The following is a 14,432-nucleotide window of genomic DNA, read 5'->3' as shown; positions in this document are numbered from 1 at the left end:
GAAGACAGGCCTCCGGAACTACCTGTCACCTCCAAAGGTGCCTAAGAGGGCCACCTAGCTGATCTTTACCTAATTTCCTTCCAGCCCCTTACCGCATCCAAAACTCAACTGGTCCCCATTCGGGGTATTCCTTTTAGCTCATCAGATTAGCCAAATTAGCGAAATTCACCTATTAATCGAGACTTCCCCTAACCCGATTCCCTCCTCCTCTCATAGTGTGGAGCAGGCAAAAAACCTGCCCGCCAACTAGGGTGGGCAGGATAAAAATTCCTACTCAGCCCTGAAGCGACCATGGTCACACCAATAAAAGAGGGCGGGCGGGGTGGGCGTCTCAACGGTAAAGTGGAGGAAGTAGGGGCAGCGCAGGCTTAAATAGCCTCTTGTCGCTCTGCCCTTCCACGCAGCACATCGTGTGCGCATATTGTGCGCAATGTGCAATGCTGCCCCTCTTCAAAATGGCGACTGCAGCTTCACCACTAGCCACAACTAGGCGCCGCCCAGCCAGGCTTCGCGGATGAGCGGCGCTGGACTTCTCTCCATGCCCCTGGACTGGAGCTTTATAGTGGAGAGGTTTATATAAGAAGGAGAAAGATGTGATCAATTTGTAAATCAGCCAGTGCCACATTAAAAAAAAAAGTGTAGGATGTGGAGTGGAAAAAATAAGAAATCAGATTCTCAATCCTAATTCAGATGATCACATAAAACATAACATAAGTGATCGTGAGTGAGCCATAGAAAGGCTTGGGCCTGCACATTCTCTCTCTGCTCTCCTCCTTTGCATGCAAGATGACTTCTACTTTCACTTAAAAGAAACCACCTCCAATTATGTGTTGCATACCGACTCAGGGAATCGTTGTTTGCTGTATACAATCAGGAGGATATCAAATTTAGGAAACTGCCATTTGCTCTATATAATCAGGGGGATGTCAGACCACAGTCTGAAAAGAGCCTTGGAGACCATCTTCTTCTTTACTGGGGTTCTCATGAGTTTGGTACAAGATTGCAGGAGCATGGAATTTCATCTTCCACATAGCTCTTCAATCGAGCCTCAACCATTTCTTTTCCCTTATACCTTTCCATAGCCGTCCTCTTCCTGTTTCCTTTCCCACCCTTTTCTACTCTAAGAAATACTTCGAGCAGTAACAATGATGTTGTTGACACTGGTCAACTTAACAAAGTATCCTTGGACCGCAGTTCTACACACACCTTGGAGTAAATTCCATTGAACTCAGTAGGATTTACTTCTGAAGAGAAATGAACAGGCTTGCACAGTTAATAACTTTGTAAGAATCCAGCCAAACTAGCTGCATCTTACACCTTCTAGCCAATCAGACACAAATATTTCTACCATTTCTAGCTGAGACTAGAGAATTCAATATTAAAAAGGAGTGGTTTAGTTTAAGTTTAAACCTCCAACTTGACATATATCTCCTCCTAATCAAAATTGTTCACTTGAAATTTACAAGACACAAAATATCCCTTTTCCATCTCGATATCCCAGAGTTATATTCTGTTATTACATTAATCTGTGATTGCTACATCTTCCTTCCTGCCCTCCCACTATAACCACCACTGTCATAAACTACTGTGCTGGATTTTAATATAAGTGCACAGGAAGTCATAACCCTAATAAGATAACTGCAAGTGTATAGACATGACACAAAGCAATTGTTTCTTGTGTAAAATACGGAAGACAGAAAGCTTCTGCTCCCGTTGAGAAAATTGGATAACAGTCTTTCCAGAAGCCTTGCAGTTGTTACATTGTAATTTTTACATCTCTTATCTTGTTTAGAGAATATATATATATATATTCAGCAAATAGGTTCCCAATTTGTTTACAATTACACATATTCACATTTGATACTAAGACTTATTAGTTCAGCCAGGTAAAAGAACAGTATAAGAAGGTCTGCTAAAATCCTTCCATGACAGAGGTGGGCACACTGAAGACCCACAAGTAGGAATGGTGAAGAAATTTCATTCAGTTTGCATTTAAAGCCAAATCTATCCAACTTGCACTTTTAGAAACAATACCAGAACAGAAACATTTGACATATGGGTGGGGCCTGACAATAATGTCAGGTGACCTGTTTTCTTCTGCACAGTTTGAAAACCATGTTCGCTGTGTGGCACTTTGAAAGCCTGCTTATTGTTGTGCTTTGAAGCCCCAACAATCAGCTGGTTGTTGGGACTTCAAAGTGCCTCTCACGGTTCTCTGCAAGCACAGATGATCAGCTAATTCTCAGGAGCTACAAAAAGTCATGCAGGGGGCCATAAACAGGGTTTTGCAGGTGCCCAATTGCTACCTTTTTGGCCCAGGTATATCTTTACCTGCCCCAGACCTGAGATTAAATATGACATCAAGTATAGAGCAGGTGGGAGATGGGGAGGTCTGGTGGTCTAATTAGGCCCATGGACCTGAGGTTCCCCACCACTGCTATATACAAATAGGGAACTCATTCTCTGAGTGGGTATCCTTATGCAGCCAAAATAGCACCATCCACACAAAAGGAGGAGGCTTGGAGGAAGCACAAGGTTTGCCAAAGTACAATAAGTCTTTTAGGGAGGGACCCCAGAAAGGACCCCATCCAAAATAGCTAAATGAGGCCAGAATATGCTCAATGGACACAGGATGCTAACTGTTTGTGGGAAGAATGGGAAAATGGGGAGGAAAAGTATTTGGGGAGTAATGGCATAGATGGCTGGAACTACGAATAAGTGCATTCCACACTGCAACATTTTGTTGTAAGTCCCACTGGTAGCACATATAGCACAGGCCTGTGCATGTTTATTCAGAAGAAAGTTCTACCAATTTCAGCTGAACTTATTCCTAGGTATGTGTGCATAAGACTGCAATTGTCAGCTCACAAGTCACAGATGGAGGCTTAGTTTCGATACTGTAACATCTAAATATTACAAACAGCTTGCTCGTAGGAGGGATTTCATGAACCCTAAAAGTGACTGGCTTTTGAATAAACCAGAACTAGCATTTTAAACTTGGATTAGCACCTGGACACCAAAGGGCCAAGTTGGGACCCAGAGGAGTGTCCTTGTCCCCAGTTGCTAATGAGCAAATGAGGAGTGAAGTAAGTGGCAGCAGAACTTGCAACAAGGCATTTTAAAGAGTAACCTTTGAGACTCTGGTCTATGAATCCCCACTCTCTTCTCTGAGTGGTCCTCCAAGATAGCTAGTTGCTGACTGTGAGGCGTCCTTCCCTGGCTCTCCCTGTCAGGTTCCTACCTGCTCGTGGTTACTGCCTGTCTCTAGGCACCACCAGGGACTCCACCAGTCCGGACCGCTCTCTCATGATTTCTCTCCCCGCCCTAGCACAGATCTCAACAGATCCCCCTGCTAGGCAACCACCAGTAACATCCCAATACTAGTATTCCCAGAGACTCTGAATACTGGTATTGTTATTCTCTTCACCGCTGCCACCATTTGTTACAGTTCCCCTTCAGCCTTGGTCATTACCTTACCCTCCCTTCTGGTCTGTGAAACCCCAGCCAAGGATCAGCCCTTTGGTAAACCAAATTAAGTATTTATTACAGATAACAAAGCTAACAAGATTAACAAGATTTCTTCTTAAGGCACATAAGCATATGGTTTTACTCAATACTAATCCGAACTCCACCTCCCTCCTGGTAAACAACTCTCTAAACCCCACCAAGCAATCCACTCTTTCTCTTCTCCCCCCAGATTCCACAATTCACCACCTCACATTCACCCAGATTTACCTGTCATCCTTTCATTTATACTGTCAGCCATTTTAAACATTCAGCCAATCATCAAGCATTCTATTGCCCATTCACTCCCCCTCCTCTTTCACTACTTACCATGTATACTCTAAACAACCAGCACTTACCATATATACACTATTATATAGGAACATCACATTTCCCCCCCCTTAAACAACTGCAGAGTATTATTCCTGTTCCAGGATTTATACGTCGCGTTAACAAATAAAAGTCTCTATGGGGAAAATGTATTTCTTTGTTCCTCTGTCTGGTCACGTCACTGCAGTCCCAGCCACTTGCCTGGAAAGTCCATCGGCCAGTACATTGTCCTTGCCTTTGATGAACTGGAAGTCCACTTGATAGTCCTGTAGGGCCCAGGACCACCTCTGCAGCATAGTGTTATGGTTTTTCATAGTCTGCAACCATAACAAGGCCCGATGATCCGTAGTCACTGTGAATCTTCGTCCCCACACGTATGGGCGCAACTTGTTCAGTCCCCACACGACCGCTAGGCACTCCTTCTGGACCGACGAATAGTTTTTCTCCCTCGGCGTCAGCTTGCGACTCAGGTACGCCACTGGATGTCTGGTGCCTTCTCTCTCCTGTAGCAAGACGACTCCCAGCGCCAGGTCCGACGCATCTGTAGCCACGATGAATGGTTGCTCATAGTCTGGTGCTATTAATATGGGTCCTTGGCACAAGGCTTGCTTCAGTAGATCAAAAGCCTTCTGACATTCATCCGTCCATACCACACGCTCAGAACACTTCTTCTTCGTTAATTCATGCAAGGGGGTTGCTATTTCCCCAAAATTTCTCACAAACTTCCTATAAAATCCAGCCACACCCAGAAATGCCCTTACTTGTTTTTTGGTTAAGGGGATCGGCCACGCTTGTATTGCCTCCACCTTGCTCCATAAGGGGGTGATTTTCCCACTCCCCACCTTATGTCCTAAATAGATTACTTCCTTTAGTCCAAACTGGCATTTCTTAGCTTTTATTGTGAGGCCTGCTTTTCTTAAGGCCTCCAATACTGTTGTCAGGTGTTGGACATGCTCAGACACCGACTTGCTAAAAATGGCCACGTCATCGATATAGGCCACTGCAAAATCTGACATGCCTCGCAACACAGTATTGATTAGCCTCTGAAATGAACTTGGTGAGTTCCTTAGTCCCATGGGTAAGGTCACAAACTCATATAACCCATCTGGTGTACTGAAGGCAGTTTTGGCTCTGGATTGCTCGTCTAGTTCCATTTGCCAAAATCCTTTACAGAGATCTAGTGTAGAGATAATGGTTGCTGCCCCCAATAACTCTAACATAGCGTCTACCCTAGGCATAGGATACGCATCTGAGACAGTAATTTTATTGATTAGCCGATAATCAATGCAAAACCTTGTCGTTCCATCTTTTTTCGGAACCAGGACAATACTTGAGGCCCAGGGACTGATGGATTCCCTGATCACTCCTAATTCCAGCATATCTTCCACCTCCTTTTTGATCTCATTCAAAACTTTCCCATTCGCACGGTACGGAACAGATCTGATTGGGGCATGATCTCCAGTATCAATGGAATGTATAACTATACTGGTTCGGCCAGGTTTGTTGCTAAAGAGATTCCTATAGGTTTTCAAAACTCTCAGAATCTCTTCTTTTACTTCCTCCTCTACCTCCTCTGACCATTCCACTTGATCTACCCCTCCTTTGTCTTTGCTTTCCTGTACCAAATCTGGAAGTTCAGGCCCACTTCCCTCAGGGAATAAGGTAACTCGCAACACCTGTGCATCCCTGGTATGGTAAGGCTTCAACATATTTACATGAACCACTTTGCTTTTGTTTAATTGGTCTGTGGTGATTACATATGTCACTGTGTCAAACCTTTCTCTGATGGTATATGGTCCTTCCCAGTTAGCCTGTAATTTGTCATGTTTCCTGGGTATGAACGCCATAACCATATCTCCCACATCATACACACGTTCTCTGGCTGTTCTGTCATACCAGTAACTTTGCTTCTCCTGTGCATGACTCAAATTCTCTTTCACTACTTCCATCATTGATGTTAATTTATTGCGGAATTCCAATACAAAATCTACTACAGAAGTTTTGTACTCTCCCAGAGTTCCTTCCCATGAATTTTTTAGCAGTTCCAAAGGTCCCCTCACTTTTCTAGTAAACATTAGTTCAAAGGGTGAGAAGCCTGTTGACTCCTGAGGGACTTCTCTGTATGCAAATAAGAAGCATCCCAACCGTTCATCCCAGTCTTGTGGGTGATCTTGAACATAGCTTCTTATCATGCCCTTCAAAACTTCATTGAATCTCTCAGTTAGCCCATTAGTGGCGGGATGGTAAGTAGTGGTCTTTAGATGTTTTAGACCACAACATTTCCACATACATTGCATCACTTCTCCCATGAATACACTGCCTTGATCTGTCAGCACTTCATGAGGGAAACCCAGCCTCATAAAGATTTTTAATAAAGCCTCTGCCACTACAGGGGCTTCTACAGATCTCAGTGCTTCTGCGTCTGGGTACCTGGTGGCAAAATCCACCACCACCACTAGATATTTCTTGCCATGCCTTGTGGGTTTGGAAAAAGGGCCCACCAAATCTATTCCCACTCTATAAAAGGGTGGTCCAATTATAGGAAGGGGCTTTAAGGGTGCCTTGGTCTTTACTCCACTCTTTCCCACCTTTTGGCATATTCCACAAGATAGACAATGTTGTTTTGCATCCTTGGAGATATTTGGCCAATAATAATGTGCAGCCAATCTCCTCTTGGTCTTTTTTATTCCCAGATGTCCTGCACATGGGACATCGTGGGCTACCTCTAGCAATCTGGTTCTGTATTTGCTAGGTACTATCAATTGCTTCACTGGTTCACATTCATCCTTTCTCTCAGCAGGCATCCACAGTCTATATAAAATCCCATTCTCACACACAACTTGATTCCTCAGTTTGTCAGTGAAAGGAATCTGTTGGGTCAGAGCTTGTTCCTTTACCTGCTTCAAACTGATATCTTTATGCAGCTCTTCCCTGAATTGCTCTGCTTCTTCCCCAGAGACCAGTTGATACAGTTTGTCTTCTTCAGCAGGCCTGCTAGTGGTTGCTATGGTGACCTGAGGCTGGTTAACAGATTCCACCCTGTTTGTTTCAGCCCCCCTTAATATGGCTTCTTTTTCTCTGCCAGTTTGCTGTCTGGTCACTACATAGATCTTTGCTTGGGCGCCCATTACATCCCTTCCCAGTATTACTGGTTCTTGTTGCTGGGCATTAATGCCTACTTTATATCGGCCCTCTCGGCCTCTCCAAGTCATTTCCACCAGGGCCACAGGCAAACTTTCTGGTTGACCCCTCACTCCTTGGATAGTCACTGTTTCCTGAGGTAATATTTCTTCAGATTTTATTAAATCTGGCCTCAGTAACGTCTGAGCGGCACCAGTGTCAAGCAATGCCCAATAATTTGCCCCTTGTACACTCACTTCCTCTCTCAGACTTGAATCAAGGTCTGTTACTTCTGTCCAGTTTATCTGGCAAAACGGAACCTTTTTCGCTGTTTCTAAAGCCTTGGGCTCTGTTTTCACTGCCCTTGTCTGAGCAGGATTACTACTGGGGTTGGCAACCTCACATTGAAAACGTAGGTACCCTGGTCTACCACATTTGTAGCATAATTTCTCCTCACTTTTAGGGTACACAGATCCACTCTGGGGTGTCCTGTGCCCTTCAGATTTTAATGGAGGACTCACTCGCTGTGGTACCACATCCCTTCTGCCAGCACTATATGGTCTGGGTTTAAACTCTCTTGATGTTTTCCCCACCCAGCCAGTTCTATTGGAGGCGAAGTGATCCGCCATCTCTGCGGCCTCCTGCACAGATGTAGGGGAACGGTCTTTGACCAGGAGCCTTATTTCTGGTGGTAACTGATGGTATAATTGATCCAGTATCATGAGGCTTTTCACCTCTTCCACTGACTGAGCTTTGGCACTACTCATCCACTTTCCAAATATATCCATCAACTTTGCTCCCAGTTCCACAAAAGACCTCCCTGTCTGTATCTGGCAATTTCTGAAAAGCTTTCTAAAATAATCAGGCCCCAGTCTGAATCTTTTAAACACTGCTTCTTTGAATTCAGCATAGGTGACGGGCTTGTCTGAGGGGAAATATTGGTATACCTCAGCCAATTCCCCTTTAATCAGGTTTGATAAATACTGCATGTATTTATCTTCAGGTAGCCCCCACAACTGAGCTGCTTTTTCAAAGGTGCTGAGGTAAATTTGAGGATCTTGACCAGGCTCATAGACAGCAAAGTCCTTTGGAGTAATTTTTATTTTTGCTCCATCTCTCTCTTTCCTTGTCTCCTCAGAGTGAAATTTCTCTCTATCAAATTTTAACTTTTCTACTTGTAATTCAGCATCCAATGCTCGTTGCTTCTCCCTCTCCTCAAACCCCAATCTCATTCTCTCAATTTCCAACTCCCTCTGTTTTTCCTTCTCTGCACCTTCCATCCTCAATCTCTCAGCTTCCAACTCCCGCTGTTTATCTTTTTCCTCAGCCTCCATCCTCAATCTCTCAGCTTCCAACTCTCTCTGCTTGTCTTTTTCCTCAGCCTCCATCCTCAATCTCTCAGCTTCCAACTCTCTCTGTTTTTCCTTCTCTGCACCTTCCATCCTCAACTTCTCTCTCAAGTACTCTATATAAGCGGGATTGCTTAAATATCCTTCTGGGGTCTCTTCTCTGACAGGTTGTTTTTGCTGGGCAGTTGCAAATCCTATAAGTGCTACCCTCAATTCATCTACCCCTTTACCCTCATGAGGTAAATTGAATGTTATGCACTTCTCCACCAGCTCCTCTCTTTTCATTTTTATGTATTCAGCCATGGTGTTTGAGTTCACTCACTCTTTGCCACACACTCTTTGCCAGTCACTCTCACAAGAAATCTTGTTTTGTTATTTCTGTTTGCCACACAACTATTAGGGATTGTCTAGTATTCGTATCTCACTGCTACAGCCAACACCTGTGACGTAGTCTCCTTTATCACCACGTGTCTTTGGGACTCTCTTTGGTTCATATCTGGATTCTCTGTTGTTCGTATCCCACTGCTACTGACACCACATGTGAGGCGTCCTTCCCTGGCTCTCCCTGTCAGGTTCCTACCTGCTCGTGGTTACTGCCTGTCTCTAGGCACCACCAGGGACTCCACCAGTCCGGACCGCTCTCTCTTATGATTTCTCTCCCCGCCCTAGCACAGATCTCAACAGATCCCCCTGCTAGGCAACCACCAGTAACGTCCCAATACTAGTATTCCCAGAGACTCTGAATACTGGTATTGTTATTCTCTTCACCGCTGCCACCATTTGTTACAGTTCCCCTTCAGCCTTGGTCATTACCTTACCCTCCCTTCTGGTCTGTGAAACCCCAGCCAAGGATCAGCCCTTTGGTAAACCAAATTAAGTATTTATTACAGATAACAAAGCTAACAAGATTAACAAGATTTCTTCTTAAGGCACATAAGCATATGGTTTTACTCAATACTAATCTGAACTCCACCTCCCTCCTTCTTCACGCTCTCCTGGCAAACAACTCTCTCAAACCCCACCAAGCAATCCACTCTTTCTCTTCTCCTCCCAGATTCCCCAATTCACCACCTCACATTCCCCCAGATTTACCTGTCATCCTTTCATTTATACTGTCAGCCATTTTAAACATTCAGCCAATCATCAAGCATTCTATTGCCCATTCACTCCCCCTCCTCTTTCACTACTTACCATGTATACTCTAAACAACCAGCACTTACCATATATACACTAATATATTGGAACATCACACTGACCCTCATTTTAAACTCATCATTCATCTAAACACAACTTCGAAACTTACTATGCTGAGTTCAATAATTAACACAAGCTTATCATCTTCCTGCTTTTCCAGTTCCAGAAGCTGCTCCTTCCAATGTAATTGTGCATGCCATCAACAGTACTCTAGCTAAAGCCATCTGGTCTACAATTCCAAAGGACAGAGTTCGTGGGCACCTCCGAGGCTATAAGGTGATTCTTGTTCTCTATCCCCCCTTCCTTACTGTGCATTAGCCTCATCTAAGATTTCTTTTTGTAGGGTTATTTGTGGACCATTTTATTTATTTATTTATTTATTTAATTACATTTCTAGACCGCCCTATAGCAGAAAGCTCTCAGGGCGGTGTACAACAAATAAAATCACAATTAAAATATGAGCAAGTGTGGAAAAAATATATATATAGTACAATTATAAAACATTAATAAAATTGCCATTGAGATTTAAATTAAGATCATATTAAGTTTAAAATGTTAAATTAAAATATTTAAAAATTTACAAAATTTAAAAAGCCTGGGCGAAAAGGTAAGTTTTTACCTGGCGCCAAAAAGATAACAGAGAAGGCGCCAGGCGTATCTCGTCTGGGAGGGCATTCCATAGTTCGGGGGCCACCACCGAGAAGGCCCTAGATCTAGTTGTTGATCTCCGGGCCTCTTTATGGGTTGGAACCCGGAGAAGGGCCTTCGACGTCGAGCGTAGTGAACGGGTAGGTACATAGCGAGAGAGGCGCTCCATCAGGTATTGCGGTCCGATGCCGTTTAGGGCTTTATAGGTAAGAACCAACACTTTGAATCTGGCCCGGAAACATATCGGTAGCCAGTGCAGCTGCGCCAGGACAGGTGTTATATGGTCAAATTTCTTTGTCCCAGTGAGAACTCTGGCCGCAGCATTTTGCACTAGCTGAAGTTTCCGAACCGTCTTCATAGGTAGCCCCACGTAGAGTGCATTACAGTAGTCCAATCTAGAGGTTACCATAGCATGGATAACTGAGGCAAGATGCTCCTTGCTCAAATAGGGTCGTAGTTGGGCTACCAGCCGGAGCTGGTAGAATGCATTCCGTGCCACCGAGGCTACCTGAGCCTCAAGTGACAGGAGCGGATCTAATAAGACCCCCAAACTACGTACCTGTTCCTTTAGGGGGAGTGTAACCCCATCTAGGACAGGTCGAACATCAACCATCTGGGCAGAGGGTCCTCCCACCAACAGCATCTCAGTCTTGTTAGGATTGAGTTTCAGTTTATTAGCTCTCATCCAGCCCATTATCGCGGCCAGGCAGCGGTCTAGTACATCAACAGCCTCACCTGAGGAAGATGAAAAGGAGTAGTAGAGCTGCGTATCATCAGCATATTGCTGGAAACGCACTCCAAAACTCCTGATGACCTCACCCAGCGGCTTCATATAGATATTAAAAAGCATGGGGGACAGAACTGAACCCTGCGGGACCCCATATAGGAGTACCCAGGGACTCGAGTAATGTTCCCCCAGCATCACCTTCTGGAGACGATTCCCGAGATAGGAGCAGAGCCACCGCCAAGCAGTGCCTCCCACTCCTAAATCCGTAAGTCGCTCCAGAAGGATACCATGGTCGATGGTATCAAACGCCGCTGAGAGATCAAGGAGAACCAACAGAGTTACACTCCCTCTGTCTTTCTCCTGACAGAGGTCATCATACAGGGCGACCAAGGCCGTTTCTGTACCAAACCCCGGCCGAAAGCCCGATTGAAATGGGTCTAGATAATCAGTTTCATCCAAGAGAGCCTGGAGTTGGCGAGCGACCACACGCTCTAGAACCTTGCCCAGGAATGGGACATTTCTACTGGCCTATAGTTGTCCAAATTATCAGGGTCCAAGGAGGATTTTTTTAGGAGCGGTCTCACCACCGCCTGTTTCAGGCAGGGTGGGACCACTCCCTCTCGTAAAGAGGCATTAATCACCTCCTTGGCCCAGCTGGCTGTTCCATTCCTGCTAGCTTTTATTAGCCATGAGGGGCAAGGATCCAGAGCAGAAGTGGTCGCCCGCACCTGTCCAAGCACCTTGTCCACATCCTCGAGCTGTACCAACTGAAACTCATAGTTGTTGCATGCCTCAAACATTCGATGTGATCTCGCTACAGGTCAGCTGGTGGAAAATACGAAGTCGTTTGGATGGGAAGAGCCGTCACCCAGAGAAGCATTTCCTGACGTTTAACGCAGATAGAAATGATGGAATGATTCCTGGACTAGAGCCTTTTAGTGAATACCACTTAACAGTTTTGGCCTTTAATTCCAAAGGAGCTGGACCAGAAAGCCCTACATATACATTTCAAACCCCAGAAGGAGGTAATTGAGGGAGGTGAAGGGGAACAGTAGCCGATGTTCATAACTGTGTTTTCTTTTACTGCAGCTGTTTGTGTATGCTAGAGATTTTCCCTATGTCTGGGTATTCTCACAGCCAGAGCTATCAAATCATCATCTTTAGATTGATTTTATGTGTTTCAATGCCCAAATTTTGTTTATAGTCTGCATCTTGTACCCAGCTGGACCAGTGAATGTGGATGAATGATTGTTACCAACTTTACATAAATAATCACTGCAACTGTACATTCATTGGACCTCACACAATTATTATCATTGTGTTTGATAGGAATATTCACTAGTAGGCAAAAAAAACCTTGCAGTTTAAGAACATACCTGTAGCCAACAGATATTTCTATCAAACTTTAAAAAGCAGGAAAACTGGGCAGCTATAGTGAATGCACCAGGGGAGCAGGAGACCTGACCTCCTCTCTGAGATACTGGACTGCCCTACAAATTTGTCAAAATGTAAACACTATTAGGGTTGGTCTTGCACAGTCCAATCCACTTCCTGTGCAGCTTGGAAGAATTTGGTAACATGTGCCTCTGAAAGAACTCTCGATTCTCTCTGAGTGTTTTGTGTATCGCCATGACAAGTTAGAGGCTTGTTAAGCAGGCATTACTGAGCTCAGGATTATAATTTTTTTAAGGTTTTGTTTTGAAATGAGCTTATAGGAAGCAGCAGAATGGCATGGGAGGTATTTTCAATTTAACGTTGCAGAATGCAAAAAATCCATGCTGGCTATAGTATACAGCCACTCTTGTGGCTGTATAATATTTCGTGTCATTCTTCCCTGGAAGTCTCTAAGAACAAAATGGACATGCAGTCAGAGGTTGGTCTGTATGACCTATGCCAGAAGGCAAGAGGCATGAGACACGTCCTCTATATTTTCACAGTTCCTGGCTTTCAAATCTCTACCGGGGCAGATGCATGAACTCGCATATGTGTGCAGCAGGGTGCGGGGGTAGGGGGGTAGTTCTGTAGCTCTTGCAAGTTCATTTTCAGCATCTGTGGTCCTCTAGTGAGTCTGTGAACTATATGTCTTAGGTACAATATGGTAAATTAACTTTAAAAGGATATGTAACTGTTTGGCACAATAAGAGAGGATGGCATAGAAAACAAGCAAATAAACTTTACAGTGAGATGGGCATTGTAGAAACTTGGAAACCTAACAAGTCAATGAAAAGAGAGGCCAAATGCCAACTTGTCCCAGTTGCCTTGCGTCTTCCTTTGAAGTATCAAGATTGAATGATTGCTTGTAAAGACTGTCTGGGACAGGAGAAGGCAAACGGTAAATGGTCCCAGTGAAACTGTAGAGGGTTTTTTGCTGACTCACCTCTCCATCTGAGCCAGCCAGGAGTGGCTCACCCAGTGGGAAACAGTGGCAACAATAGCCTCCTGGCAGCAGTGGAAGTGGGAGGGCAAGTCAGTAGCGAGGTTGGGGCTGCATGGACGCAGTGGCAGAAGCACCTGATTCGATCCTTTAGCATGCCTGATCTTGCTTCTGCCTTGCCTCTCCCTTATCACCCACCATGTGGGCTGCTCCTGGAGGCAAATTATTTATATGTGGGCTTTTGAGATTTAGAGAAATGTGGAGGGGGGCTCTAGGAAGTTTGTGGCCATCCTGTTTGTGGTAACTGTCATCATTTCTGAAATCTCTCCATGACTATCATATTCTCCATGTTAAGGGGCTTGAAACTTTTCCTACTATGTTCCAAATGGTGTGATATGTGTGTTTATGTAATGAAGTGATGGACAGAATCAAATGGAAAGAAACGTTATGCCTATCTAAGGTAAAACAGAATGAGCCAATGTGAAGAAATTGTAATGCACTTTTTCTGTTTTCCAGTCCCAGAAAAACCACACTTCCTAAAGATACTAAACTTAGATAAAGACTCAGTAACACTATCATGGGGACTACCTAAGAAACCAAATGGTATTGTCTCTGGATATATTTTGCAGTACCAGAGAAGTAAGTACATGAATGGCCTACTTGGATGTAGAGTTTTAAAACAAATTTTGGAGACACATAATTGTTATTCAGGTTCTCAAACTACCTGAAGAGGGGACCCAGCTTCCTTACTTTTTGTATCAGCCTCCTTAGCTACTGTGGTTTCTTTTTTTTTAAGAAGGCTACAAGGGGAGAGGGCATTATTTAGCTAAAATTGGAAGTCAGGGTGGAGCTTGTGTATTTCATTAAGGATCCCCTAGCTTTTCTCCCATAATTCAAGTAGAGCTGTTATCATGTTGAACAGCTAGGAGGCTGAGGCTAATACATTTGAATCTGAGCAGGGACAGCCCTACTATTAGGCAGACTAAGGTAACCACCTCTGGTCACACCACCACTTTTTGTGCATCATTCTTGTTGGTATTCAGATTCTGATAAGAATGAAAGCTGCACCAGACATGTCTCTTCTACCCCCCTTTCATGGAAATTACTCTGTATGACATGAAAACTATATATTTCAAAATGTGTGCATAGCAGTTTAAGTGCCTGTTTAGCTCAGCATTCATGGATC

At 44.3% G+C, this 14,432-nt stretch overlaps 1 protein-coding gene across 16 annotated transcripts in view; it reads left to right on the top strand.

The window, feature by feature from the left end:
* The window catches only part of CHL1 (cell adhesion molecule L1 like), a 365,024-nt gene that overhangs the window by 319,209 nt on the left and 31,383 nt on the right, over window positions 1–14,432 (top strand). For all 16 annotated transcript variants that reach the window (XM_061618586.1, XM_061618580.1, XM_061618578.1 and 13 more), the window contains 3 exons: window positions 9,658–9,773; window positions 11,693–11,897; window positions 13,763–13,885. In XM_061618586.1, the coding sequence (XP_061474570.1) occupies window positions 9,658–9,773; window positions 11,693–11,897; window positions 13,763–13,885 (444 nt within the window). The remainder of the gene's footprint in view (window positions 1–9,657; window positions 9,774–11,692; window positions 11,898–13,762; window positions 13,886–14,432) is intronic.

The sequence above is a fragment of the Rhineura floridana genome, chromosome 3 (assembly GCF_030035675.1).
Source record: "Rhineura floridana isolate rRhiFlo1 chromosome 3, rRhiFlo1.hap2, whole genome shotgun sequence".
In the NCBI taxonomy this organism is placed as follows: Eukaryota; Metazoa; Chordata; class Lepidosauria; order Squamata; family Rhineuridae; genus Rhineura; species Rhineura floridana.
This window is presented reverse-complemented; position numbering and strand designations above follow the sequence as displayed.